At 48.2% G+C, this 27,622-nt stretch overlaps 1 protein-coding gene across 1 annotated transcript in view; it reads right to left on the bottom strand.

Moving 5' to 3' along the window:
• The window catches only part of LOC133529216 (squamous cell carcinoma antigen recognized by T-cells 3-like), a 41,527-nt gene that overhangs the window by 12,778 nt on the left and 1,127 nt on the right, over positions 1-27,622 (bottom strand). Inside the window, exons 2-13 of the mRNA XM_061866895.1 lie at positions 27,469-27,578; positions 25,281-25,456; positions 24,586-24,754; positions 24,123-24,273; positions 23,087-23,163; positions 22,426-22,531; positions 21,709-21,918; positions 6,215-6,388; positions 5,786-5,897; positions 5,028-5,248; positions 2,195-2,471; positions 1,176-1,275 (exon numbers count right to left, since the gene is read on the bottom strand). Coding sequence (XP_061722879.1) covers positions 1,176-1,275; positions 2,195-2,471; positions 5,028-5,248; positions 5,786-5,897; positions 6,215-6,388; positions 21,709-21,918; positions 22,426-22,531; positions 23,087-23,163; positions 24,123-24,273; positions 24,586-24,754; positions 25,281-25,456; positions 27,469-27,578 — 1,883 coding nt within the window. The remainder of the gene's footprint in view (positions 1-1,175; positions 1,276-2,194; positions 2,472-5,027; positions 5,249-5,785; positions 5,898-6,214; positions 6,389-21,708; positions 21,919-22,425; positions 22,532-23,086; positions 23,164-24,122; positions 24,274-24,585; positions 24,755-25,280; positions 25,457-27,468; positions 27,579-27,622) is intronic.

Below are 27,622 nucleotides of genomic sequence, written 5' to 3'. Positions count from 1 at the left end.
AAATATTGTAGTTGAAATTACTGCTGTAGTTGATAGCGTTGCACGGGGCCATACGTTCTGTGGCAACTTAACAATCCAGTTACCACAAAACGTATGGTGCCGTCTTTATAGTTAGTTGTTTTTTTAGCATTAGAAAAATGATCTTGACCTGTCTTTTTATTCGAGAACGCTTTTTAAAAATCGGTGACTATTACTTACGAAAGCAAAAGAATGTAAATGATCGTATATGATTTATAGTTTTTACATATTTGCCGTGACTTACTTTTTAAAGTGTTTTTCAATAAATAAATAAAAACTGGCCAAGAGCGAGTCTGACCCGCGCACCGAGGGTTCCGTACAAACCTGTAGGTATATATTATTAATTTATATGATGTAACTTAAAATTTACGATTTTTTATATTTTTTCCTTTATCTTTATTTAGACGTTGTTTCGTACCAAATTTCAAGATGCTGAGTTCACGGGAAGTACCCTGTAGGTTTTGGTTCCCTTGCGAGTGTCGAAAATTTGCGGCATAAACGGCTGTATCTTTTGATTGCGTTGGCTTAGAAGTTTGATTTTTTTTACAGCTCCGAGGGACAGTAGACCTGAGTATTTGATATCAATATCCAGCTTGATACCTCCACGCGTTCCTAAGAAAAAGGGTCTTAACAGACAGAGAGACGGACGGACAACAAAGTGATCCTATAAGGGTTCCGTTTTTTCCTTTCGAGGTACGGAACCCTAAAAACACGTCAAAACCGCTTACTTTATTTCTAATACTAAAAAAATTTACTATATTAACGCAGCCCAATATACAGGTGTAATAAAAATAATGGGCATCCGTTTACTTTAAGGTCATATCGTGTTCTGATTAGGAAAAGGTAGAAGAACATTTTTGACTAGAAAAAAAAAAAAATTTCTCGTGTCGTCCAAGTTGGAACACAACATACAAAAAAGGCCAAAAATTTCCGCGTCAAAAAATATTTCTTCGAATTTTTCCGGAACGGATCCCGACTATATTTGGACACTTAGGGCCGGATGCGCTATACCGTCCGTCAATATCGTATGTATTCGTTGAAATGTGGCATGAAAACTTTGTCGGGATGGTTTGATGCTTAACTGAATATTACCTAGTTGCAATAAGATTTAGGTATGGTGAGTTAACAATACGAATTAGATGGTGAATGGTACTAACTTGTAATCTAGATTGCTAACGAAGAGAGTGCAAGCCTCGTTGCCGCTAACTCTAGGCGCACTTTTCGCGTTCTCTGTCCGCTGCCTCTTATTATCAACACCTGCAAAAGAAAACAATGCCTACACATTCGTAATGGAAACCATTTATAAACTATATTACAGATTTTATATCTTCTGAAAGTCTCCGCAATCAAAAGAGAGGCGAAAGAAAGAAATGATTCATCATCTTCCCGGCTTTTTGCAACGGCTCATGGGAGCCTGTAGTCCGCTTGGCAATTAATCCCAAGAATTGGCGTTAGTGGGGGGTTTACGAAAACGACTGCCGTCTGACCTTTCAACCCAAAGGGTAAACTAGGCCTTATTGGAATCAGTCCGGTTTCCACACGATGTTTTCGTTCACCGAAAAGAGACTGGCAAATATCAAATGATACCACATAACATGATACATAAGTTCCGAAAATGCTCATTGGTACGAGCCGGGGTTTGAACCCGCGACCTCCGGATTGAAAGTCGCATGCTCTCGCCGCTAGGTCACTAGCGCTTCGAAAGAAAAAAATGATTGATTAAAAAAATTACACAGAAATAGCCGGGTCCACACAGAGCGAGCATACGCGAGAAGGCAACTTTCCCTTGCCCGAGTGCGCCGCCTCGGCCGAGGCACGTCTACACTGGCCGTATTGTGTGTGAGGAAATTGACTCGCGCGTTTGCTCATTCTGTGTCGACCCGGCTAATAAAGTATGGAGTTAAGATTTACATTTCAAAGGGCGCTGACAGTTTCATGTCTATAACCGACGTACCTATGTACGTATCGAAACAGAATCGAGCCTACTTATAGCTGGCGGGGACGGTGCGATTATTAAATTAGTGTTTTATTTGCATAAAAAAAGAAAATTCAACTACTTTTTTGCAATTACTACGTAGCCTATATTCGTGGCCTCACCACGTCGCAATTTTGTGCAACTTCGAAAGGAGTTTCTAAAAATATTTTTTATTTATTTAGACTTACAAACCGTACAAACCTTCACTGCTATCGTCCTCATGAGATCGTTTTAAAGCACCACTCTCCCCTTCCTTCACCTTCTCATCGACTTCCATACTGCTGTCCTTTTTCCTCTTGACCTCGCTATCTTGTGCGCTCTCGTCAGATTTCCTCTTCCCTTTCTTTGGTTTGTCTTCCTCTTTCTTCTTTTTATCGAATTTGCCCTTTTTATTTTGAGGCTGTTTGTTACCTTTCTTTTGATTGGTCATTTTGTCTTTCATTGCTTGGTAGCTGTCCCGCCATTCTTTTAGTTTTGCCTGTAACAAAAAACATGAAATTTAATGACTTTTCAAATTTTTTGGTACTAAGGTTGGTATTCCGTCTGTCCAATATAATGGTCCAATTTGTATTTCTGTCCCACATTTTACTTAATGAGAGAGTGAGCCGCAATGCACATTGGATAAAGAAATTGAACACGTGGAATACCACCCTCATACTGATCTTCATAGCATTGATAATGTTTAAAGTCATACATTTCGTCACAACAGAAAGTGAGAATTGATAACTTAAGTAACTGTGCTCGAGGTTCCCTTAACCTCTTAAGTCACTCAGAGAGTCATGATTGAAAACAAAGGCAAAATTCAAGCTTTAAATTACCACCCTTTAACGTTATTTTTTTGTAATTTTACTTCAGCAAAGTGTTTAGGACTAATATAAGGTGGCAATAAGGCCTGAAATGGGCGTGAATTGAGGATTTATTATAATCTGGTCCATTAAAGGGTTAGAGACCCCACACTAGCGTCTCCCGAGCGTCGGCGTCTAGTCAACTTTATGGCTGATACTCGACGCAATGTCGGCGCAAGAGTTCCATAGCACTGATTAAAAACCGAAGGTCAAAAGACGCTACTGTGAGGTGGTCTTTAAAGCCCAACTATTGTTCCTTTAGGATGAAACTGGGAAAGTGCTAATATATGAAGGAATCAAGCTGACCTCACACAAGTGTTGACACTCGGTGGCGGTGGCCAGCTGGCCGTAGTCGCGCTCGTAGTCGGTCCAGAGCGGGCGGGCGGTCGGCCTAGAAGGTTGTCGGTGGGAGCTCACCTCACACAAGTGTTGACACTCGGTGGCGGTGGCCAGCTGGCCGTAGTCGCGCTCGTAGTCGGTCCAGAGCGGGCGGGCGGTCGGCCTAGAAGGTTGTCGGTGGGAGCTCACCTCACACAAGTGTTGACACTCGGTGGCGGTGGCCAGCTGGCCGTAGTCGCGCTCGTAGTCGGTCCAGAGCGGGCGGGCGGTCGGCCTAGAAGGTTGTCGGTGGGAGCTCACCTCACACAAGTGTTGACACTCGGTGGCGGTGGCCAGCTGGCCGTAGTCGCGCTCGTAGTCGGTCCAGAGCGGGCGGGCGGTCGGTCTAGAAGGTTGTCGGTGGGAGCTCACCTCACACAAGTGTTGACACTCGGTGGCGGTGGCCAGCTGGCCGTAGTCGCGCTCGTAGTCGGTCCAGAGCGGGCGGGCGGTCGGTCTAGAAGGTTGTCGGTGGGAGCTCACCTCACACAAGTGTTGACACTCGGTGGCGGTGGCCAGCTGGCCGTAGTCGCGCTCGTAGTCGGTCCAGAGCGGGCGGGCGGTCGGTCTAGAAGGTTGTCGGTGGGAGCTCACCTCACACAAGTGTTGACACTCGGTGGCGGTGGCCAGCTGGCCGTAGTCGCGCTCGTAGTCGGTCCAGAGCGGGCGGGCGGTCGGCCTAGAAGGTTGTCGGTGGGAGCTCACCTCACACAAGTGTTGACACTCGGTGGCGGTGGCCAGCTGGCCGTAGTCGCGCTCGTAGTCGGTCCAGAGCGGGCGGGCGGTCTAGAAGGTTGTCGGTGGGAGCTCACCTCACACAAGTGTTGACACTCGGTGGCGGTGGCCAGCTGGCCGTAGTCGCGCTCGTAGTCGGTCCAGAGCGGGCGGGCGGTCGGCCTAGAAGGTTGTCGGTGGGAGCTCACCTCACACAAGTGTTGACACTCGGTGGCGGTGGCCAGCTGGCCGTAGTCGCGCTCGTAGTCGGTCCAGAGCGGGCGGGCGGTCGGTCTAGAAGGTTGTCGGTGGGAGCTCACCTCACACAAGTGTTGACACTCGGTGGCGGTGGCCAGCTGGCCGTAGTCGCGCTCGTAGTCGGTCCAGAGCGGGCGGGCGGTCGGCCTAGAAGGTTGTCGGTGGGAGCTCACCTCACACAAGTGTTGACACTCGGTGGCGGTGGCCAGCTGGCCGTAGTCGCGCTCGTAGTCGGTCCAGAGCGGGCGGGCGGTCGGCCTAGAAGGTTGTCGGTGGGAGCTCACCTCACACAAGTGTTGACACTCGGTGGCGGTGGCCAGCTGGCCGTAGTCGCGCTCGTAGTCGGTCCAGAGCGGGCGGGCGGTCGGTCTAGAAGGTTGTCGGTGGGAGCTCACCTCACACAAGTGTTGACACTCGGTGGCGGTGGCCAGCTGGCCGTAGTCGCGCTCGTAGTCGGTCCAGAGCGGGCGGGCGGTCGGCCTAGAAGGTTGTCGGTGGGAGCTCACCTCACACAAGTGTTGACACTCGGTGGCGGTGGCCAGCTGGCCGTAGTCGCGCTCGTAGTCGGTCCAGAGCGGGCGGGCGGTCGGCCTAGAAGGTTGTCGGTGGGAGCTCACCTCACACAAGTGTTGACACTCGGTGGCGGTGGCCAGCTGGCCGTAGTCGCGCTCGTAGTCGGTCCAGAGCGGGCGGGCGGTCGGCCTAGAAGGTTGTCGGTGGGAGCTCACCTCACACAAGTGTTGACACTCGGTGGCGGTGGCCAGCTGGCCGTAGTCGCGCTCGTAGTCGGTCCAGAGCGGGCGGGCGGTCGGCCTAGAAGGTTGTCGGTGGGAGCTCACCTCACACAAGTGTTGACACTCGGTGGCGGTGGCCAGCTGGCCGTAGTCGCGCTCGTAGTCGGTCCAGAGGCGGGCGGCGGCGGGCGGGTAGTCGGCCACGAAGCGCAGCGCCCGCCGGTGCAGCTCGCGCAGTTTGTTCTCGGACAGGGAGGGTTGGCGGTGGGATTCTAGATTGATGTACGCCTCCCAGTATTTGGACATGGTTTTGTTTTCGCCGTATTCTGGGAAAAACAGATACAATTTTATCGAAAACTCGTTTCCGGATCTAACGTCAAAGCGGCTTATTACGAGTAGAGGTAGATACTCGGCCACAGAAAAGAAAGTCACATGGTTGTACATATTAGATCAGCGTGTAAGTCCTTCCAAGCCGTATTTAGTCATCAAGATTTCGATTTTTTTTATCTTTTCTCGGTCAATCTATCAAATCTTATAAAGTCATATTAACCTTTTGAACACTTAAAGGCGTCGTTACTAGTCGTGCCCACAGCGCCAAGGACACCTATAGCGGACGCTGTCAAAGTAACCACTTTCGAGTTAGGTTTACATTGGCTGGGATGGCGCCTGGGATCTTGGCGTTTGAGTGATTTTTGTGTTTATGATATAAAACGTTCAAAGGGTTAATATACAAATAATCATTTATATATTTTTTTCTAATACATTTAAACTTGAACCTTCTGAGCACAGACAGAAATTCTAAATAGATTTTGGTAAATGATTTCTACTAGTATATTTATTGGCTGAAGAAACTTGACACTCACTGAATATTTCCTCAAAGATCTCCTTGCCCTGCTTGGGGTCCTTCATGCGGTTGTACTCCAAACGCGCCCAGTACAGCGGCACCTCGCAGTCGTTCGCTTCCTCGCCCCACGCCTGGCGAGAAAACACAATTTTAACTGTTAAAAGTGTTGAAATATATCGTGAAATGCGGAGAGACACAAATTACCAATGATCGTTTTACTCTGAAGATTTATGTCATGTCAGTAGATGTTCCAGATGCAATAAAAGAAGTCTAGCACAGACTATACAAAAAAAACCGAACACGTGCGAGTCGGACCCGCCCACCGAAGGTTCCGTACTTTTTTAGTACTTGTTGTTATAGCGGCAACAGAAATACATCATCTGGGCTCAACCCTAATAAAAACCAAAAAAAAAAAACATAAAGACATATATTAAAATAAACCTATTACCTCGGCGAGAGAGTCCCAGGCGAGCCGGAAGGTGCGTCGCAGGCGCTCCACGTCCGGCTCGTTGTCGAAGGCGCAGCTGCGGCGCAGGCATTCCAGGTACCCCAGCCAGAGAGACTCGGCTTGTTTGTACGATTCCATGCCCTTGGATAGCGCTGTTTCAAAGATTGTCTTCACCTACCAAAATGTGTGTTTGGTTAATTAAAGCTGATAACTCTAGAAAACTAAAGCATGATAATGGACTGTTGAACCAATTTTTGGTACTGCTGAAATTTGATATATTATAATGACATCTAACCGATGTGATGAACAAGGCTCGGAAAAACTCCCGCCATTTTGAAAACATGACCATTTACCGTACAACGGGGACTACCTTATACCAATTGTCAACGATTAAATATCCCCAAATGACGTCCGCAGACTGTGTCTAACATTTTCGACTCATAAATGGGTCCTAAATTATGGTTATGTTTTCAAAAGACGGGCGTATTTCCGAGCTTTACTGATGAAAGAGACCAGGGGTAATCTTAGTAACCGAGCCCTGTGACAAACAACTGAACCTCACCAATGGATTTAGTTAGCATCATCTCATCAAAATTACATCTTAATCGTAAATCGGGAAATGGGTCAAATTGAACTTCCAAGATGTGACCCAAAAAAACAACAACAACAAACATTTTTCATTCCTACAAACTGCAATCTTTTTTTTGACAGACACAGAAAAAAAAAGGTGGTTAGTAAAAATGTTGCATAATGTTTTTCAACTGGCCGGCTTCATAAGCGGTGATTTATTTACCGTACGCGCCAGGCGTATGCGACTTTTAAAAGTAAACAAAACCGGGCAAGTGCGAGTCGGACTCGCGCACGAAGGATTCCGTACCATTATTTATAAAAAAAAGGCAAAAAAAATATGTTTGTTGTATGGGAGCCCCCCTTAAATATTTATTTTATTCTGTTTTTAGTATCTATATTATATAAAGCTGCAGCCCGAACGTGAATTGACGCGAATTGATCTCCCGGAAGGAGGCGCGGGGGGGATTCGAGTTTGGTACGGTCGTACAGAGGGCGGTCCGGTGACCTCCGGAAAAATCCAACATTCGGTCTACCGGATCGGGACAGAAAAATGTTTGACGGCCCGGCCAAACGGTGGGAGATAGTGGGGGGGTGCTCGACCAAATGTCACAGAGGACCCTGGGCAGTTTCGGAGGCCGCCATTTTTTTTTTCAAAATGGCGGATTCAAAATGGCGGCCGATTTTCAAGTCGGTCCCGGCGCGCTCAAATTTCGGTCACGGAATCTCGGGGCCCTCTAGATCGGTATGGAAAAAAAAAATTTGGTAAAAATTCAAGATGGCGGACACCATGGCCACTTTTATTTTGTATGGCAACTTTTAAACGGTGACAGATAGGTGGGGGGTGCTCGACCAAATGTCATAGAGGGCCCCGAGACGAATGTAATGGCATTTAAAAAAATTCAAAATGGCCGACTCAAAATGGCGCCGAAATTTCAAAACGGTCCGAGAGCGCCGAGAACCGGTATGTGGGTACATATGGGCCCCCGCATTCGAAAAAAATTTTTTTTTTTTTTTTAGCTCGAAAAAAAATTTGTATGGGATTTTTTTTCGAATCCCCCACATGCTAAACGGTGAGAGATAGGTCGGGGGAGCTCGACCAAATGTCATAGAGGGCTCCGAGTGGAATCTGAATAAGAAAAAAAAAATTCAAAATGGCCGACTTTTTTTTTTCTAAAACTTCAAAAAGGTCCGAGCGCTCTGAAATTTTGGTCGCGGTATCTCGGAGCCCCAATGACTCGTACGGAAAAAAAAAATTTTGGAAAAAATCCAAGATGGCGGAAAAATGGCCAGTTTACTTTTGTATGGCAACTCTCAAACGGTGCGTGATAGGTGGGGGGTGCTCGACCAAATGTCATAGAGGGCCCCGAGACAAATAAAACTGTATCAAAAAAAAATTCAAAATGGCCGACTTTTTTTTTTCTTTTTTTAATCTTGGTCCGAGCGCGCTGAGATTTTGCATGCGGCGAGCCTGGGGGGCCAAGATTACCATATGAAAAAAAGTTTTTTGGAAAAATCCAAAATGGCGGTGGACAGGGGCAAAGTAAAATTTCCAAGTAGGTTAAGCGAGCCCGAAGGGCGAGCTTCAGGCTGGGAGGCCAAAGGCCGACCCCGGCGGAGGGCCGAAGGCCCGGAGCCTTCACCCCGACCCCCAAGCGTGCAACCCCCAGTAACTAAAAGCGAGGCCGAAGGCCGAGCTGCGTGCGTACGGTGCTCCCAAGCGTTCTACCAAGTCGACTGTCTTGATAAGCGGAGCCGGCGGGCCGAAGGCCCGATGGCGACGCGTCGAGGCCAGCGAAGGCCGAAGGCCGAGCTCCGCGTAGGGCCGAAGGCCCGAAGCGTCACCTGAGAGGGGGAAGTTGGAGCTTAAACACGACCCAATAGGAAAAGTGTCTTAGACAAGCGAAACGGCGGGCCGAAGGCCAAAGGCCGTAGGCCCGACGTGAGCTTGTCAAGACACTTTTACTATTGGGTCGTGTTTAAGCTCCAACTTCCCGCACTAATCCCGAAGCGAAACCAACCCTCCCCGAGTGTCTTAATAAGCGAAGCGGCGGGCCGAAGGCCCGACGCTGAGCTTCGAAACCCAGCGAAGGCCGAAGGCCGAGCTCCGCGTAGGGCCGAAGGCCCGGAGCGTCCCACTGGTTCGGCCAAGCACGCGAGGCCGAAGGCCGAGCTGCGAGAGTGCGGCCCAAAGCGGAAGTACAACCGCATTACATTTAACCTTTGGAAAACAAATATTCTTTATACTAAAAATAACGGGAAAAATGCATTTATAGAGCGAACCGGTTACAAGTTAACTGTTTTAATAAGCGAAGCGGCGGGCCGAAGGCCCGACGCTGAGCTTCGAAACCCAGCGAAGGCCGAAGGCCGAGCTCCGCGTAGGGCCGAAGGCACGGAGCGTCCCATTGGATCGCCCAAGCACGCGAGGCCGAAGGCCGAGCTGCGAGAGTGCGGCCCAAAGCGGAAGTACAACCGCATTAACTTTCCCCTTTGGAAAACAAAATCTTCTTTATATTAATAACAACAAAAATAACGGGAAAAGTTATAAAGCGAACCGGCAACAAGTCAACTGTCTTAATAAGCGGAGCCGGCGGGCCGAAGGCCCGACGGCGAAGCGTCGAGGCTAGCGAAGGCCGAAGGCCGAGCTCCGCGTAGGGCCGAAGGCCCGAAGCGTCCCCTTCGAAGTTCGCCAGCGGGGAAGTTGGAGCTTAAACACGACCCAATAGTAAAAGTGTCTTAGACAAGCGAAACGGCGGGCCGGAGGCCGAAGGCCGTAGGCCCGACGTGAGCTTGTCAAGACACTTTTACTATTGGGTCGTGTTTACGCTCCAACTTCCCTTCAACCCCCAAAGTAACTATATTGCGAAGGCCGAAGGCCGAGCTCCGCGTAGGGCCGAAGGCCCGGAGCGTCCCATTGGATCGCCCAAGCACGCGAGGCCGAAGGCCGAGCTGCGGGAGTGCGTGCTCGCACGCGGACCATTCCTTGCAAGCAAAAGTACAACTGCTTTACCTTTTCCCTTTGGAAAACACAAACTTTTACACCTAAACAACAGCAACAACAACAAACACTACAACAACAACACATAAACAACAATATTAATAACAACATACGCAAGGCCGAGTGCATGCTCGCACGCGCAACAAAAGTACAACTGCAACACTTCTTCCCTTTGGAAAACAAACTTTTTCACTCAAACAACGGCACCTACAACAATAACTCATCAACAACAACATCAACAACAGCACCAACTACAAAAACAACAATACCAACTACAGCACCATGCACACCGCGGGGCCCACGGGCCCCGCGCACCAAGCAAAATCTAGTCTATATTATATAAAGCTGCAGCCCGAACACTAATCGACACGAATTGTTCTCCCGGAAGGAGGCGCGGGGGGGATTCGAGTTTGGTACGGTCGTACAGGGGGCGGTCCGGTGACCTCCGGAAAAATCCGACATTCGGTCTACCGGATCGGGACAGAAAAATGTTTGACGGCCCGGCTAAACGGTGGGAGATAGTGGGGGGGTGCTCGACCAAATGTCACAGAGGACCCTGGGCGGTTTCGGAGGCCGCCATTTTTTTTTCAAAATGGCGGATTCAAAATGGCGGCCGATTTTCAAGTCGGTCCCGGCGCGCTCAAATTTCGGTCACGGAATCTCGGGGCCCTCTAGATCGGTATGGAAAAAAAAATTTGGAAAAAATCCAAGATGGCGGACACCATGGCCACTTTTATTTTGTATGGCAACTTTTAAACGGTGACAGATAGGTGGGGGGTGCTCGACCAAATGTCATAGAGGGCCCCGAGACGAATGTAATGGCATTTAAAAAAATTCAAAATGGCCGACTCAAAATGGCGCCGAAATTTCAAAACGGTCCGAGAGCGCCGAGAACCGGTATGTGGGTACATATGGGCCCCCGCGTTCGAAAAAAATTTTTTTTTTTTTTTTAGCTCGAAAAAAAATTTGTATGGGATTTTTTTTCGAATCCCCCACATGCTAAACGGTGAGAGATAGGTCGGGGGAGCTCGACCAAATGTCATAGAGGGCTCCGAGTGGAATCTGAATAAGAAAAAAAAAATTCAAAATGGCCGACTTTTTTTTTTTCTAAAACTTCAAAAAGGTCCGAGCGCTCTGATATTTTGGTCGCGGTATCTCGGAGCCCCAATGACTCGTACGGAAAAAAAAAATTTTGGAAAAAATCCAAGATGGCGGTAAAATGGCCAGTTTACTTTTGTATGGCAACTCTCAAACGGTGCGTGATAGGTGGGGGGTGCTCGACCAAATGTCATAGAGGGCCCCAAGACAAATAAAACTGCATCAAAAAAAAATTCAAAATGGCCGACTTTTTATTTTTCTTTTTTTAATGTTGGTCCGAGCGCGCTGAGATTTTGCATGCGGCGAGCCTGGGGGGCCAAAATTACCATATGAAAAAAAGTTTTTTGGAAAAATCCAAAATGGCGGCGGACAGGGGCAAAGTAAAATTTCCAAGTAGGTTAAGCGAGCCCGAAGGGCGAGCTTCAGGCTGGGAGGCCGAAGGCCGACCCCGGCGGAGGGCCGAAGGCCCGGAGCCTTCACCCCGACCCCCAAGCGTGCAACCCCCAGTAACTAAAAGCGAGGCCGAAGGCCGAGCTGCGTGCGTACGGTGCTCCCAAGCGTTCTACCATGTCGACTGTCTTGATAAGCGGAGCCGGGGGGCCGATGGCCCGACGGCGACGCGTCGAGGCCAGCGAAGGCCGAAGGCCGAGCTCCGCGTAGGGCCGAAGGCCCGAAGCGTCACCTGAGAGGGAGAAGTTGGAGCTTAAACACGACCCAATAGGAAAAGTGTCTTAGACAAGCGAAACGGCGGGCCGAAGGCCAAAGGCCGTAGGCCCGACGTGAGCTTGTCAAGACACTTTTACTATTGGGTCGTGTTTAAGCTCCAAATTCCCGCACTACTCCCGAAGCGAAACCAACCCTCCCCGAGTGTCTTAATAAGCGAAGCGGCGGGCCGGAGGCCCGACGCTGAGTTTGGAAACCCAGCGAAGGCCGAAGGCCGAGCTCCGCGTAGGGCCGAAGGCCCGGAGCGTCCCACTGGATCGCCCAAGCACGCGAGGCCGAAGGCCGAGCTGCGAGAGTGCGGCCCAAAGCGGAAGTACAACCGCATTACATTTCACCTTTGGAAAACAAATATTCTTTATACTAAAAATAACGGGAAAAATGCATTTATAGAGCGAACCGGTTACAAGTTAACTGTTTTAATAAGCGAAGCGGCGGGCCGAAGGCCCGACGCTGAGCTTCGAAACCCAGCGAAGGCCGAAGGCCGAGCTCCGCGTAGGGCCGAAGGCACGGAGCGTGCCATTGGATCGCCCAAGCACGCGAGGCCGAAGGCCGAGCTGCGAGAGTGCGGCCCAAAGCGGAAGTACAACCGCATTAACTTTCCCCTTTGGAAAACAAATCTTCTTTATATTAATAACAACAAAAATAACGGGAAAAGTTATAAAGCGAACCGGCAACAAGTCAACTGTCTTAATAAGCGGAGCCGGCGGGCCGAAGGCCCGACGGCGAAGCGTCGAGGCTAGCGAAGGCCGAAGGCCGAGCTCCGCGTAGGGCCGAAGGCCCGAAGCGTCCCCTTCGAAGTTCGCCAGCGGGGAAGTTGGAGCTTAAACACGACCCAATAGTAAAAGTGTCTTAGACAAGCGAAACGGCGGGCCGGAGGCCGAAGGCCGTAGGCCCGACGTGAGCTTGTCAAGACACTTTTACTATTGGGTCGTGTTTACGCTCCAACTTCCCTTCAACCCCCAAAGTAACTATATTGCGAAGGCCGAAGGCCGAGCTCCGCGTAGGGCCGAAGGCCCGGAGCGTCCCATTGGATCGCCCAAGCACGCGAGGCCGAAGGCCGAGCTGCGGGAGTGCGTGCTCGCACGCGGACCATTCCTTGCAAGCAAAAGTACAACTGCTTTACCTTTTCCCTTTGGAAAACACAAACTTTTACACCTAAACAACAGCAACAACAACAAACACTACAACAACAACACATAAACAACAATATTAATAACAACATACGCAAGGCCGAGTGCATGCTCGCACGCGCAACAAAAGTACAACTGCAACACTTCTTCCCTTTGGAAAACAAACTTTTTCACTCAAACAACGGCACCTACAACAATAACTCATCAACAACAACATCGACAACAGCACCAACTACAAAAACAACAATACCAACTACAGCACCATGCACACCGCGGGGCCCACGGGCCCCGCGCACCAAGCAAAATCTAGTTTAATATATATATAGCTGCATCCCCACTCATTTCTCATATATATGTTTTATTTGGAAACTGTGGGGTTTAGGTGAAAAAAAAAAATTGATTCGTATAGAGCTCGGAATTTGTAGGTCCAGAAAAATATGGATTTTTCGATCTGATGGAAGACCAAAAACCTGCACAAGAGCCCGGCTAAACGGTGAGACTTAGTGGGGGGGTGCTCGACCAAATGTCATATAGAACCCTGGGCAGTTTCTAGAGCCGCCATTTTTTTTTCAAAATGGCGGATTCAAAATGGCGGACGAATTTCAAAATGGTCCTAGCGCGCTGAAATTTTGGTCACGGAATCTCGGGCCCCTCTAGGTTCGTATAGTAAAAAAATTTTTTGGAAAAATCCAAGATGGCGGAAAAAATGGCCACTTTAGTTTTGTATGGCAACTCTGAAACGGTGCGCGATGGGTGGGGGGTGCTCGACCAAATGTCATAAAGGGCCCCGAGAGAAAAAAAACTGCATCAAAAATTTTTCAAAATGGCCGACTTTTTTTTTTTTTTTTTTTCAAGTTGATCCGAGCGCGCTGAGATTTGGCATGCGGCGAGCCTGGGGGCCCGAGATTACCATGTGAAAAAAATTTTTTGGAAAAATCCAAAATGGCGGCGGACAGGGGCAAATCAAATTTTCGAGTAGCTTAAGCGAGCCCGAAGGGCGAGCTTCAGGCTGGGAGGCCGAAGGCCGACCCCGCGACGGGCCGTAAGGCCCGGAGCTTCACCCCGAGTGGCCAGGCGCGCCCCACCCCCAGTAATTTTGAGCGAGGCCGAAGGCCGAGCTGCAGGAGTGAGGAACAAAGCGAAAACCTATATAAAATCTGTGTTAAGCGAGCCCGAAGGGCGAGCTTCAGGCCGGGAGGCCGAAGGCCGACCCCGCGACGGGCCGTCAGGCCCGGAGCTTCACCCCGAGTGGCCAGGCGCGCCCTACCCCCAGTAATTTTGAGCGAGGCCGAAGGCCGAGCTGCGGGAGTGAGGAACAAAGCGAAATCCTATATAAAAACTGTCTTAAGCGAGCCCGAAGGGCGAGCTTCAGGCTGGGAGGCCGAAGGCCGACCCCGGCGGAGGGCCGAAGGCCCGGAGCCTTCACCCCGACCCCCAAGCGCACAACCCCCAGTAACTAAAAGCGAGGCCGAAGGCCGAGCTGCGTGCGTACGGTGCTCCCAAGCGTTCCAATAAGTAAACTGTCTTGATAAGCGGAGCCGGCGGGCCGAAGGCCCGACGGCGACGCGTCGAGGCTAGCGAAGGCCGAAGGCCGAGCTCCGCGTAGGGCCGAAGGCCCGAAGCGTCACCTGAGAGGGGGAAGTTGGAGCTTAGAGCAAGACACTTTTACTATTGGGTCGTGTTTAAGCTCCAACTTCCCGCACTACTCCCGAAGCGAAAACAACCCTCCCCGAGTGTCTTAATAAGCGAAGCGGCGGGCCGAAGGCCCGACGCTGAGCTTCGAAACCCAGCGAAGGCCGAAGGCCGAGCTCCGCGTAGGGCCGAAGGCCTGGAGCGTCCCATTGGATCGCGCAAGCACGCGAGGCCGAAGGCCGAGCTGCGAGAGTGCGGCCCAAAGCAGAAGTACAACCGCATTACCTTTCCCCTTTGGAAAACAAATATTCTTTATATTAATAACAACAAAAATAACGGGAAAAGTGATAAAGCGAACCTGGCAACAAGTTAACTGTCTTAATAAGCGAAGCGGCGGGCCGAAGGCCCGACGCTGAGCTTCGAAACCCAGCGAAGGCCGAAGGCCGAGCTCCGCGTAGGGCCGAAGGCACGGAGCGTCCCATTGGGCCGCCCAAGCACGCGAGGCCGAAGGCCGAGCTACGAGAGTGCGGCCCAAAGCGGAAGTATAACCGCATTATTTTTCCCCTTTGGAAAACAAATATTCTTTATACTAAAAATAACGGGAAAAGTGCATTTATAGAGCGAACCAATTACAAGTTAACTGTCTTAATAAGCGAAGCGGCGGGCCGAAGGCCCGACGCTGAGCTTCGAAACCTAGCGAAGGCCGAAGGCCGAGCTCCGCGTAGGGCCGAAGGCACGGAGCGTCCCATTGGAACGCCCAAGCACGCGAGGCCGAAGGCCGAGCTGCGAGAGTGCGGCCCAAAGCGGAAGTACAACCGCATTACCCTTCCCCTTTGGAAAACAAATATTCTTTATATTAATAACAACAAAAATAACGGGAAAAGTTATAAAGCGAACCGGCAACAAGTCAACTGTCTTAATAAGCGGAGCCGGCGGGCCGAAGGCCCGACGGCGAAGCGTCGAGGCTAGCGAAGGCCGAAGGCCGAGCTCCGCGTAGGGCCGAAGGCCCGAAGCGTCCCCTTCGAGGCTCGCCAGCGGGGAAGTTGGAGCTTAAACACGACCCAATAGTAAAAGTGTCTTAGACAAGCGAAACGGCGGGCCGGAGGCCGAAGGCCGTAGGCCCGACGTGAGCTTGTCAAGACACTTTTACTATTGGGTCGTGTTTAAGCTCCAACTTCCCTTCAACCCCCAAAGTAACTATATTGCGAAGGCCGAAGGCCGAGCTCCGCGTAGGGCCGAAGGCCCGGAGCGTCCCATTGGATCGCCCAGGCACGCGAGGCCGAAGGCCGAGCTGCGGGAGTGCGTGCTCGCACGCGGACCATTCCTTGCAAGCAAAAGTACAACTGCTTTACCTTTTCCCTTTGGAAAACACAAACTTTTACACCTAAACAACAGCAAAAACAACAGCACCAACTACAACAACTCATTAACAACAACATCAACAACAGTACCAACTACAAAACAACAGCACCACGCACACCGCGGGGCCCTCGGGCCCCGCGCACAAAGCAACATACTAGTCTATATTATATAAAGCTGCAGCCCGAACATTAATCGACACGAATTGTTCTCCCGGAAGGAGGCGCGGGGGGGATTCGAGTTTGGTACGGTCGTACAGGGGGCGGTCCGGTGACCTCCGGAAAAATCCGACATCCGGTCTACCGGATCGGGACAGAAAAATGTTTGACGGCCCGGCTAAACGGTGGGAGATAGTGGGGGGGTGCTCGACCGAATGTCACAGAGGACCCCGGGCAGTTTCGGAGGCCGCCATTTTTTTTTCAAAATGGCGGATTCAAAATGGCGGCCGATTTTCAAGTCGGTCCCGGCGCGCTCAAATTTCGGTCACGGAATCTCGGGGCCCTCTAGATCGGTATGGAAAAAAAAAATTTGGAAAAAATCCAAGATGGCGGACACCATGGCCACTTTTATTTTGTATGGCAACTTTTAAACGGTGACAGATAGGTGGGGGGTGCTCGACCAAATGTCATAGAGGGCCCCGAGACAAATGTAATGGCATTTAAAAAAATTCAAAATGGCCGACTCAAAATGGCGCCGAAATTTCAAAACGGTCCGAGAGCGCCGAGAACCGGTATGTGGGTACATATGGGCCCCCGCGTTCGAAAAAATTTTTTTTTTTTTTTTTAGCTCGAAAAAAAATTTGTATGGGATTTTTTTTCGAATCCCCCACATGCTAAACGGTGAGAGATAGGTCGGGGGAGCTCGACCAAATGTCATAGAGGGCTCCGAGTGGAATCTGAATAAGAAAAAAAAAATTCAAAATGGCCGACTTTTTTTTTTTCTAAAACTTCAAAAAGGTCCGAGCGCTCTGAAATTTTGGTCGCGGTATCTCGGAGCCCCAATGACTCGTACGGAAAAAAAAAATTTTGGAAAAAATCCAAGATGGCGGAAAAATGGCCAGTTTACTTTTGTATGGCAACTCTCAAACGGTGCGTGATAGGTGGGGGGTGCTCGACCAAATGTCATAGAGGGCCCCGAGACAAATAAAACTGCATCAAAAAAAAATTCAAAATGGCCGACTTTTTTTTTTTCTTTTTTTAATGTTGGTCCGAGCGCGCTGAGATTTTGCATGCGGCGAGCCTGGGGGGCCAAGATTACCATATGAAAAAAAGTTTTTTGGAAAAATCCAAAATGGCGGTGGACAGGGGCAAAGTAAAATTTCCAAGTAGGTTAAGCGAGCCCGAAGGGCGAGCTTCAGGCTGGGAGGCCGAAGGCCGACCCCGGCGGAGGGCCGAAGGCCCGGAGCCTTCACCCCGACCCCCAAGCGTGCAACCTCCAGTAACTAAAAGCGAGGCCGAAGGCCGAGCTGCGTGCGTACGGTGCTCCCAAGCGTTCTACCAAGTCGACTGTCTTGATAAGCGGAGCCGGCGGGCCGAAGGCCCGACGGCGACGCGTCGAGGCCAGCGAAGGCCGAAGGCCGAGCTCCGCGTAGGGCCGAAGGCCCGAAGCGTCACCTGAGAGGGGGAAGTTGGAGCTTAAACACGACCCAATAGGAAAAGTGTCTTAGACAAGCGAAACGGCGGGCCGAAGGCCAAAGGCCGTAGGCCCGACGTGAGCTTGTCAAGACACTTTTACTATTGGGTCGTGTTTAAGCTCCAACTTCCCGCACTAATCCCGAAGCGAAACCAACCCTCCCCGAGTGTCTTAATAAGCGAAGCGGCGGGCCGAAGGCCCGACGCTGAGCTTCGAAACCCAGCGAAGGCCGAAGGCCGAGCTCCGCGTAGGGCCGAAGGCCCGGAGCGTCCCACTGGTTCGGCCAAGCACGCGAGGCCGAAGGCCGAGCTGCGAGAGTGCGGCCCAAAGCGGAAGTACAACCGCATTACATTTCACCTTTGGAAAACAAATATTCTTTATACTAAAAATAACGGGAAAAATGCATTTATAGAGCGAACCGGTTACAAGTTAACTGTTTTAATAAGCGAAGCGGCGGGCCGAAGGCCCGACGCTGAGCTTCGAAACCCAGCGAAGGCCGAAGGCCGAGCTCCGCGTAGGGCCGAAGGCACGGAGCGTCCCATTGGATCGCCCAAGCACGCGAGGCCGAAGGCCGAGCTGCGAGAGTGCGGCCCAAAGCGGAAGTACAACCGCATTAACTTTCCCCTTTGGAAAACAAATCTTCTTTATATTAATAACAACAAAAATAACGGGAAAAGTTATAAAGCGAACCGGCAACAAGTCAACTGTCTTAATAAGCGGATCCGGCGGGCCGAAGGCCCGACGGCGAAGCGTCGAGGCTAGCGAAGGCCGAAGGCCGAGCTCCGCGTAGGGCCGAAGGCCCGAAGCGTCCCCTTCGAAGTTCGCCAGCGGGGAAGTTGGAGCTTAAACACGACCCAATAGTAAAAGTGTCTTAGACAAGCGAAACGGCGGGCCGGAGGCCGAAGGCCGTAGGCCCGACGTGAGCTTTTCAAGACACTTTTACTATTGGGTCGTGTTTACGCTCCAACTTCCCTTCAACCCCCAAAGTAACTATATTGCGAAGGCCGAAGGCCGAGCTCCGCGTAGGGCCGAAGGCCCGGAGCGTCCCATTGGATCGCCCAAGCACGCGAGGCCGAAGGCCGAGCTGCGGGAGTGCGTGCTCGCACGCGGACCATTCCTTGCAAGCAAAAGTACAACTGCTTTACCTTTTCCCTTTGGAAAACACAAACTTTTACACCTAAACAACAGCAACAACAACAAACACTACAACAACAACACATAAACAACAATATTAATAACAACATACGCAAGGCCGAGTGCATGCTCGCACGCGCAACAAAAGTACAACTGCAACACTTCTTCCCTTTGGAAAACAAACTTTTTCACTCAAACAACGGCACCTACAACAATAACTCATCAACAACAACATCAACAACAGCACCAACTACAAAAACAACAATACCAACTACAGCACCATGCACACCGCGGGGCCCACGGGCCCCGCGCACCAAGCAAAATCTAGTTATATAAAGCTGCAGCCCGAACATTAATCGACACGAATTGTTCTCCCGGAAGGAGGCGCGGGGGGGATTCGAGTTTGGTACGGTCGTACAGGGCGCGGTCCGGTGACCTCCGGAAAAATCCGACATTCGGTCTACCGGATCGGGACAGAAAAATGTTTGACGGCCCGGCTAAACGGTGGGAGATAGTGGGGGGGTGCTCGACCAAATGTCACAGAGGACCCTGGGCAGTTTCGGAGGCCGCCATTTTTTTTTCAAAATGGCGGATTCAAAATGGCGGCCGATTTTCAAGTCGGTCCCGGCGCGCTCAAATTTCGGTCACGGAATCTCGGGGCCCTCTAGATCGGTATGGAAAAAAAAAATTTGGAAAAAATCCAAGATGGCGGACACCATGGCCACTTTTATTTTGTATGGCAACTTTTAAACGGTGACAGATAGGTGGGGGGTGCTCGACCAAATGTCATAGAGGGCCCCGAGACGAATGTAATGGCATTTAAAAAAATTCAAAATGGCCGACTCAAAATGGCGCCGAAATTTCAAAACGGTCCGAGAGCGCCGAGAACCGGTATGTGGGTACATATGGGCCCCCGCATTCGAAAAAAAATTTTTTTTTTTTTTTAGCTCGAAAAAAAATTTGTATGGGATTTTTTTTCGAATTCCCCACATGCTAAACGGTGAGAGATAGGTCGGGGGAGCTCGACCAAATGTCATAGAGGGCTCCGAGTGGAATCTGAATAAGAAAAAAAAAATTCAAAATGGCCGACTTTTTTTTTTTCTAAAACTTCAAAAAGGTCCGAGCGCTCTGAAATTTTGGTCGCGGTATCTCGGAGCCCCAATGACTCGTACGGAAAAAAAAAATTTTGGAAAAAATCCAAGATGGCGGAAAAATGGCCAGTTTACTTTTGTATGGCAACTCTCAAACGGTGCGTGATAGGTGGGGGGTGCTCGACCAAATGTCATAGAGGGCCCCAAGACAAATAAAACTGCATCAAAAAAAATTTCAAAATGGCCGACTTTTTTTTTTTCATTTTTTAATGTTGGTCCGAGCGCGCTGAGATTTTGCATGCGGCGAGCCTGGGGGGCCAAGATTACCATATGAAAAAAAGTTTTTTGGAAAAATCCAAAATAGCGGCGGACAGGGGCAAAGTAAAACTTCCAAGTAGGTTAAGCGAGCCCGAAGGGCGAGCTTCAGGCTGGGAGGCCGAAGGCCGACCCCGGCGGAGGGCCGAAGGCCCGGAGCCTTCTCCCTGACCCCCAAGCGTGCAACTCCCAGTAATTTAAAGCGAGGCCGAAGGCCGAGCTGCGTGCACAAGGTGCTCCCAAGCGTTCTACCAAGTCAACTGTCTTGATAAGCGGAGCCGGCGGGCCGAAGGCCCGACGGCGACGCATCGAGGCTAGCGAAGGCCGAAGGCCGAGCTCCGCGTAGGGCCGAAGGCCCGAAGCGTCACCTGAGAGGGGGAAGTTGGAGCTTAAACACGACCCAATAGGAAAAGTGTCTTAGACAAGCGAAACGGCGGGCCGAAGGCCCGACGTGAGCTTGTCAAGACACTTTTACTATTGGGCCGTGTTTAAGCTTCAACTTCCCGCACTACTCCCGAAGCGAAACCAACCCTCCCCGAGTATCTTAATAAGCGAAGCGGCGGGCCGAAGGCCCGACGCTGAGCTTCGAAACCCAGCGAAGGCCGAAGGCCGAGCTCCGCGTAGGGCCGAAGGCCCGGAGCGTCCCATTGGATCGCCCAAGCACGCGAGGCCGAAGGCCGAGCTGCGAGAGTGCGGCCCAAAGCGGAAGTACAACCGCATTACCTTTCCCCTTTGGAAAACAAATATTCTTTATACTAAAAATAACGGGAAAAGTGCATTTATAGAGCGAACTGGTTACAAGTTAACTGTCTTAATAAGCGAAGCGGCGGGCCGAAGGCCCGACGCTGAGCTTCGAAACCCAGCAAAGGCCGAAGGCCGAGGTCCGCGTAGGGCCGAAGGCCCGGAGCGTCCCATTGGACCGCCCAAGCACGCGAGGCCGAAGGCCGAGCTGCGAGAGTGCGGCCCAAATCGGAAGTACAACCGCATTACTTTTCCCCTTTGGAAAACAAATATTCTTTATACTAAAAATAACGGGAAAAGTGCATTTATAGAGCGAACCGGTTACAAGTTAACTGTCTTAATAAGCGAAGCGGCGGGCCGAAGGCCCGACGCTGAGCTTCGAAACCCAGCGAAGGCCGAAGGCCGAGCTCCGCGTAGGGCCGAAGGCCCGGAGCGTCCCATTGGATCGCCCAAGCACGCGAGGCCGAAGGCCGAGCTGCGGGAGTGCGTGCTCGCACGCGGACCATTCCTTGCAAGCAAAAGTACAACTGCTTTACAATTTCCCTTTGGAAAACACAAACTTTTACACCTAAACAACAGCAACAACAACAAACACTACAACAACAACATATACAACAACATTAATAACAACATACGCGAGGCCGAGTGCATGCTCGCACGCGCAGCAAAAGTACAACTGCACCACTTCTTCCCTTTGGAAAACAAACTTTTTCACTCAAAAAACGACACCTACAACAACAACTCATCAACAACAACACTAACAACAACACAAACAACAAACTACACGACTACCGCGGGGCCCTCGGGCCCCGCGCACCAAGCAAAACTCTAGTTTGTTGTTATAGCGGCAACAGAAATACATCATCTGTGAAAATTTCAACTGTTTAGCCATCACGGTTCTTGAGATACAGCCTGGTGACAGACGGACGGACGGACAGACAGCGAAGTCTCAGTAACAGGGTCCCGTTTGACCCTTTGGGTACGGAACCCTAAAAAACAACAGGCAAATAAACGCATCATTTTTGAACATTTCGACTAAAAACTCAAAAAACTTGGTATTTCTTCAGTACTCACCTCATCAACTCCCTTGCCCTCGTGTTCCGCGTGCTGCATAGTAAGCAGCCAGAACGTAGCTCGGCGCGGCCGGCGGCGCGTGCACGCCGACAGAACGCGCGACTGAGTCGCACGACTGGAGTGTCGCGCCGAGTGTCGCGCCCATGCGACCAGTAAATTGTAAGCGCCCTCGCAGTTGATGCATTCGGATGTAGCACGGTCGTATAGCACCTGAGGAATACCCAAGGTTATTAATACCTATTTAGTGAAGCAAAGTTTTATGACCTGTGGGTCGCTGGAGCTCTTTACAAAAACAATACAAGTTACAATGTTGGCATTTATTTGTGTGATGATCACGGATATTTGTTCCTGAGTCTTGGGTGTTTTCTATGAGTATTATATATTATATATATCGTTGTCTGAGTACCCACAACACAAGCCTTCTTGAGCTGACTGTGGGGCTCAGTCAATTTGTGTAATTAATGTCCTATAATATTTATTATTTTTTTATTTTATTTATTTACAAACAGCAAAGCGTAGGTAGTTACGAAATTTCTCTATGCAAAGGAGTCACGCAATTAAAGAAGATTGAAAAGCACTGAAATACAATATATTCGTTAATAATTACTTGTTCTTTTATTTCAAACTAATTGTAAGACAAAAGGAAGGAATAAGATTTGCTCTATTTTGCATTTTTTACCTTGAAACATTTACAAGTACAAGCGAAAATAGTAGTACCTTAAGTATTCCATTGCTGTCACAGTCCGCGTACTTCTCCTCGTGTGACAACTCTTTCACTTTGTCTATGTACTCTTCATACACTTTGCACTTTTCTTCAGGATTCCTATAATACACAAATATAATTAACCATTTGGAGTTTTGTAACAAAATTGAGAATTTGTATTTTTTATTTTATAAGATTCCCCGGCAAGATCTTCCATATTTCACCTTCCCATACAAACGGAGTTTCGTTCTCATTTCAAAACTACGTGTTGGATCGTAGTGAAACTTTGCACATACAATGACATGAGGTATATCTAGTCTAGTCCTGTAACAATTAGTTTATAAAACAAATAAAATAGAGCAAGTTTTGTATGAAAAAAAAACACAGTATTTTTTTAACTATGGTATCTGAAGCTACATAAACTAATTACAGGACTAGATATAGCAATCTTAGCTAGATTTAAAATGAGAGCGTAACTACGTTTGTATGGAGAACCGAGCTTGCTGCTGAGAAACTGTTTATGTATTTTGTTTATGCACACCAAGAAATGAATGTGTTTGAAATAATGAAATATAATTATTTTATCCAAAACTGATTGACCGATTTTGTTGCGGTTTTCTGCAATCAGTACTGCTGTTTATTTTTTATTAAACAAGTATATTGTTCTTTGCTTACTCCACGGTCAAAAGTTTGTCCTCATAAGGTGTGATCTTCTGTAAGTACTCTGTAGCAGCATCATGTTGCTTCTTGACCTGCAACAAAAAGTATCAACATTAAATGAGTGACCACCATCAGATTTTATCGTGCTGTGACAGATGGTAAACCTTATATTATATCGTTGTAATAAGAATTATCTTAAAATCCTCGCCGTCCAGTAAGGGTGTAGAGACGCTCTCCTCGCTGTGGGAGAATGAGTTTTATGTGATTGCGGAGTCTAGCTCTTAGAAATACGGCCAAGCCTCTTCGCCGTTCAGTAGGGGTCGGGATACGGTCTCCTCACAATAATGAAGCTTACATGGTGGTAAAGGTACCTTGTCAAGTCCTGTCTTAGCATAGCAGAGGCTAGCTCTTGGAATTGCGGCCAGGCTTTTCCGCCGTTCAGTAGGGTACGGGAGTCGATCTCCTCACAATAATGAACTTCATGTAGTGGCAATAAGTAGTTACCTTGTCCGCGTAGTCCTGTCTATGCTTAGCAGAGGCTAGCTCTTGGAATTGCGGCCAGGCTTTTTCGCCGTTCAGTAGGGTACGAGAGTCGATCTCCTCACAATAATGAACTTCATGTAGTGGCAATAAGTAGTTACCTTGTCCGCGTAGTCCTGTCTATGCTTAGCAGAGGCTAGCTCTTGGAATTGCGGCCAGGCTTTTCCGCCGTTCAGTAGGGTACGAGAGTCGATCTCCTCACAATAATGAACTTCATGTAGTGGCAATAAGTAGTTACCTTGTCCGCGTAGTCCTGTCTATGCTTAGCAGAGGCTAGCTCTTGGAATTGCGGCCAGGCTTTTCCGCCGTTCAGTAGGGTACGGGAGTCGATCTCCTCACAATAATGAACTTCATGTAGTGGCAATAAGTAGTTACCTTGTCCGCGTAGTCCTGTCTATGCTTAGCAGAGGCTAGCTCTTGGAATTGCGGCCAGGCTTTTCCGCCGTTCAGTAGGGTCGGGAGACGGTCTCCTCAAAATAATGAACTTTATGTAGTGGCAAAAAGTAGTTACCTTGTCCACGTAGTCCTGTCCATGCATAGCGGAAGCTAGTTCTTGGAACTGCGGCCAGGCTTCTTCACCATTCAGTAAGGGTCGGGAGACCGTCTCCTCGAGGCAGAATAGGGTTCGCTCGCGCTGTTTCTTGTAATCGGGGTCATCAGCACTGCAGAACAATGGTATCTTATAGCAAAAAATACTGAAGTTAAATAGTTGTGAAGTCTAAGAATAAAGATGCTTTTGAACGTGGGCTATAGACATTAATGTTGTGTAATTTTTTTAAGGCTGGTAGATACTTTTGGCGCGTTGACCTATCCCCTACTATTGATGTTGATTGTACATACATATGTATTTTGGTTTTAATACTCTGTTCCTTAGACTCATATACTTCAAGTAGTTATTGGATGGTTAACAATCCCTTTCTTTATACAGAATACAAATCTATTGTATCTCTGCAAAAACGTTTAATTGGGGTAACCTCATAGATTCAAGCTGTGCCTTTTCCAATTCTCTCTTAGCGTCCCAGAACAGCTTCCCAGAGAGAGGATCAGGACCAGCCAGCCGCAGGACCTCCTCGAGGTGCGCCCGAGCCGAGTCCGCGCCAGCTCCGAGCGACCACGAGCACCACTCTGTTAGGATTGGGATGTCTGAAACAAGCAACACAGATAATACACTTAAAAATGTGTCATCTCTCAATGGAGCGTGTCTGTACAGACCGAGCTACTTCGCGCAGGAATTTCCTTCTATTCTCCTTGTAAGGTGGGTCATGGACTATTTAAGAAACCTCTCTTTATAACAGGTGTCACAGACAGTCCCTATGCCAAGGATGCATATGTGCATGGAGAGAAAAGAAACAGCCTCTCGCTTGGTACAGAGTTGCTCGATATAGGGCTACACATCTCGGATCCCCGAGATACGTCCCCAAGGTTTCACTCAACATCTAACGTTTAATAGGATTCTTTAAAGAGCTGAGCTTGCAGGACTAGAATGTCACACAAAGTAGACGCCAGTCGTCGAGTTGCGGCAAATCGATCAAATATTATTACTAGCTTTAGGAATTTACAAGAATAGCTCCGTTTGCTTGTCATTCTATAGTCTTTTACCAATGGAAGCTGGAAGGTTAGTTAGCAATGGAAGGACAGGAAAGTAAAGGTGCAAAAAACAAAAACTCACAATAGCAATCCAACGAAGCCTGCCTGAACATCTCAACTAACTGCTCTTTAGCTTCAGGTGAGTGTGCTAAAGTCTCCTCAGTCTGGATCCGAAGCAGCCAATGAACGTCCTTCAGAACAAACATCTGTTGGAGTCGGTCGAACGCCGCACGCCAGCGGTCCAGCTCTGAGAGTCCCCTGTGAAAATAGAATAATGGTAAGTTCAGGTAGTCATCTTTTCGTAAAAGTATAAGAAGGAAAAAAAGCGTAAAGTATAAGTGCTCTTCAACACAAGGATGGGATATAGAGTCGGACCAAGCTAACTCTGCATGACAATCTCAGATTTCTTGACATGCGAAACATTGTAATTTAGATTTAATTTATATTTAAAAGAATTACCTTGACATGTAATTAGATTTGAATGTTTTTATTTTTACTGTGATGCATGGAAAATGTTTGAAATTTATGAAATAAATATTTTTCCTTGACATGTTATTAGATCTGAGCATATCTATATTATTTTTCTAAATGTATTGGAAATGTTTTTAAGTTATATAATGAATGATTTTACTGTTATTATTTAATAATATCAATATTTTATTACATGTTTTATAAATTACCTGGTTAAGTAAATGTATAAATTATTTTAAGGACATGTTTTTGTACGCCAAAAGGCAAAACATAGTGATACCAAATTGATAATTTTATACACCACTGTAACACTTTCACCTATGTGATACAAATAAACACTTTGACTATTGACTATAAAATGTAGCAATAAATAAAATATGATGCTTATAATGACACCGCCTCACTTTGTTCCATTCATGTTGGTGCAAAGTTAGCTTAGACACACTCTATCCATACATATTCTATATCCCTTGTTAATTTTAATATCTTTCTCAATTACTGGTAATGCATCAATTGATACAATACTTTCATGAGCTTTTGATGCACATATGCACAAAATAAATTAGTTAATTTCACAATTATGTAAGTGCAACAAGCCAAATCACGTAGAATATTATTATATTATATTATTTAATACACTAGCAGCTGAGAGCTGATGCGTGTATATCACTGCACTTGTTTTTTTTGTACGATTAATGTTCATTTTGATAATTTGAAATGTTTGTCAAGTCTGTTTTTAAAACTATTCACTGAAGGAGCATTTATCACTGCTTCTGGTAGTTTATTCCACTCGCGCACGACGCGGTTTGATAGAAAGTGCTTTCTAGGATTGCTTGTGCTGGTAACGCGAGTAATAAATAGTTTACTTCCAATTGGATTCCTAATAGGTACTTTGTTGCTCCTTGATGGTTGCAACTTACAGTGTTTAACTGTAGCTCATTATTTATTTATTTGGGCAACATACAGCACATAATAATACAATAAGGTACAAGTCAGAACATAAGCCAAAACAGTTTCCATTTATAGCTAATACAAAATTCCTTTGCTCTGAAAAAAAGTACAATTATTGGATATTTTTAATTTAAAGTTGAATTTAACAGTAATTATTTATACAGTATTATTTTCCCAGGTGGCTGAACTTCAGTACAATTTCACATGTAAGTGTACAAATTATTACGTGTAAACACCCAGTTCTAAAAGAAAAACAATAATATTTTCTCAGTTGGCCGAATGTTAATTGCAATTGAACATTAACCATCACAAAGCGAACCGTAAACCATAACAGATGGTTACAGTTTACAGTTCAATTTGTAATGGTTAATGGTCAATTGCATTTAAGGTTTTGGCCAACACTACTAACAAATATGTGTAACTAAACAGCCTAAGGAAAAATGCGGAAATGGCGCTGGATAGGACATATTCTACGAAGGCCCAACAACCACCTATCCAAGCAAGGGCTGACTTGGAAAATTCCCCGAATAAGGGGACAAGGTCGCCCACGTACCACCTGGAGGCACACAGTGGAAAAGGAGCCTGCATCAGTTGGCCTCGGCTGGGCGGAGCTGGAGAAGGCTGCAATGGACCGTGAAAAATGGAAATCCCTTATGAGAGTCATATGTCCCTAATGAGGGATAACAGGATACCATCATCATCTAACAGCCTCAGGGGAGCATTGTATCAAGCTTTCCGAGGCCACCCATGTAAGTTTGCATTAACATTTAACATAGGTGCCACACCCAACACCCTACTTGTTGCTGCGCTCAAGCATCCATTCAGTTTGCATCCTAACTAGCACTTACCATAAAGCCTGGATGAGCTCAATATGCTCATCATAGTTGTAGGGATCCTCGGAAATCCTTTGCTCCAATTCTGCAACTTTTCTCTCCAACACTTCCTCATCATCGTCATCCTGTCCAACATTAATAACACATTTATTCTAATAGTTACATAGCT

The sequence above is a fragment of the Cydia pomonella genome, chromosome 20 (assembly GCF_033807575.1).
Source record: "Cydia pomonella isolate Wapato2018A chromosome 20, ilCydPomo1, whole genome shotgun sequence".
Taxonomy (NCBI): domain Eukaryota; kingdom Metazoa; phylum Arthropoda; class Insecta; order Lepidoptera; family Tortricidae; genus Cydia; species Cydia pomonella.
Note: the sequence above shows the minus strand (reverse complement) of the source record. Positions and strands in the feature narration are given on the sequence as shown.